The 1180-nt window shown below is 66.4% G+C and overlaps 1 protein-coding gene across 1 annotated transcript in view; it reads left to right on the forward strand.

Moving 5' to 3' along the window:
- The window catches only part of LOC146596895 (uncharacterized), a 23284-nt gene extending 22610 nt beyond the window's left edge, over positions 1 to 674 (forward strand). The window contains exons 4-5 of the mRNA XM_085303123.1: positions 56 to 223; positions 382 to 674. Of these exons, the coding sequence (XP_085159249.1) occupies positions 56 to 223; positions 382 to 611 (398 nt within the window). The 3' untranslated portion in view covers positions 612 to 674. The remainder of the gene's footprint in view (positions 1 to 55; positions 224 to 381) is intronic.
- Positions 675 to 1180: the final 506 nt, after the last annotated feature.

The raw sequence follows: 1180 nt of genomic DNA on the forward strand, positions 1-1180 counted from the left end.
CGGGCTCTCGCGGGGGCCCCGCGCCGGCGCTGACGCGGTGCTGGTGCGGTTGCAGGCGACCACCCCTACGAGTGCGAGTTCTGCGGCAGCTGCTTCCGGGACGAGAGCACGCTGAAGGGCCACAAGCGCATCCACACCGGGGAGAAACCCTATGAATGCAACGGCTGCGGCAAGAAGTTCAGCCTGAAGCACCAGCTGGAGACCCACTACCGGGTGCACACAGGTACGTGCCGCTTGGGGCCGCGCCTCGGCGCCCAGCTCCGCGCCGGGGCTCGTCCCCGCACGGCGCCCGCCGCTCGCCCGGCGGCAGCGGGGAGAGCTGAGAGCCCTCCGGCGGCTCACGGCCCTTCCTCCGCGGCTCTGTCCCCTCGCGGCCTGCAGGTGAGAAGCCCTTTGAGTGCAAGCTGTGCCACCAGCGCTCCCGCGACTACTCGGCCATGATCAAACACCTTAGGACCCACAACGGCGCTTCCCCGTACCAGTGCACTATCTGCCTGGAGTACTGCCCCAGCCTCTCCGCCATGCAGAAGCACATGAAGGGCCACAAGCCGGAGGAGATCCCCACCGACTGGAGGATAGAGAAGACCTATCTCTACCTGTGCTACGTTTAAGGGACACGGCGGGGGCGGGGGTTTGAGTCACGCAGGACTGGGCAAAAAAATGCATCGTCCGGGGCCTTTTGTTTTTATTTTCTGTTGTTGCTGTTACTGGGGGGGTTCTCTGCTGCCGCCGCGGCGGGGACGAGCGAGAAGGGCGCTGGCTGCGGGAGGAGAGCGCGGTCTGCTGGGAGCCCAGGGCTGCGGGCTCGCGAGCGGTCCCCTCCCCACCAGAGCCTTCGCCCCTCTGCCCCCGCTCCCCGCTCGCCCGCGCTCCTGTGGCCTGCTGCACTTGCAGCCTTGCCTCTGGGGCAAGGTCGGAAAAACACGGAGCGCCTGAGCCCCGCGGCGGAGGCGTCCCCCGAGCCCGCCGTCCGTGCCCGGTCGCGGCCGGCGCCCTGGCTCTCTCTAGGAAGGACTGTATCAGGAAGACCGCGCTGATGGTGCGGTTCATGCTGCAGCCCCAGATCTTGCAATGACCCATGATTTGCGAAGGCTTTAATTTCTTCTTTCTGTTTTTATTTCCCCCCTCCCCATCACCGTAGGAAGGCTTTGGCGGAGCTGCCGAGAGCCCAGCTGCTGCA

The sequence above is a fragment of the Rhea americana genome, unplaced genomic scaffold, assembly GCF_003343005.1.
Source record: "Rhea americana isolate MKP2758 unplaced genomic scaffold, rheAme1 scaffold_197, whole genome shotgun sequence".
Taxonomy (NCBI): Eukaryota; Metazoa; Chordata; class Aves; order Rheiformes; family Rheidae; genus Rhea; species Rhea americana.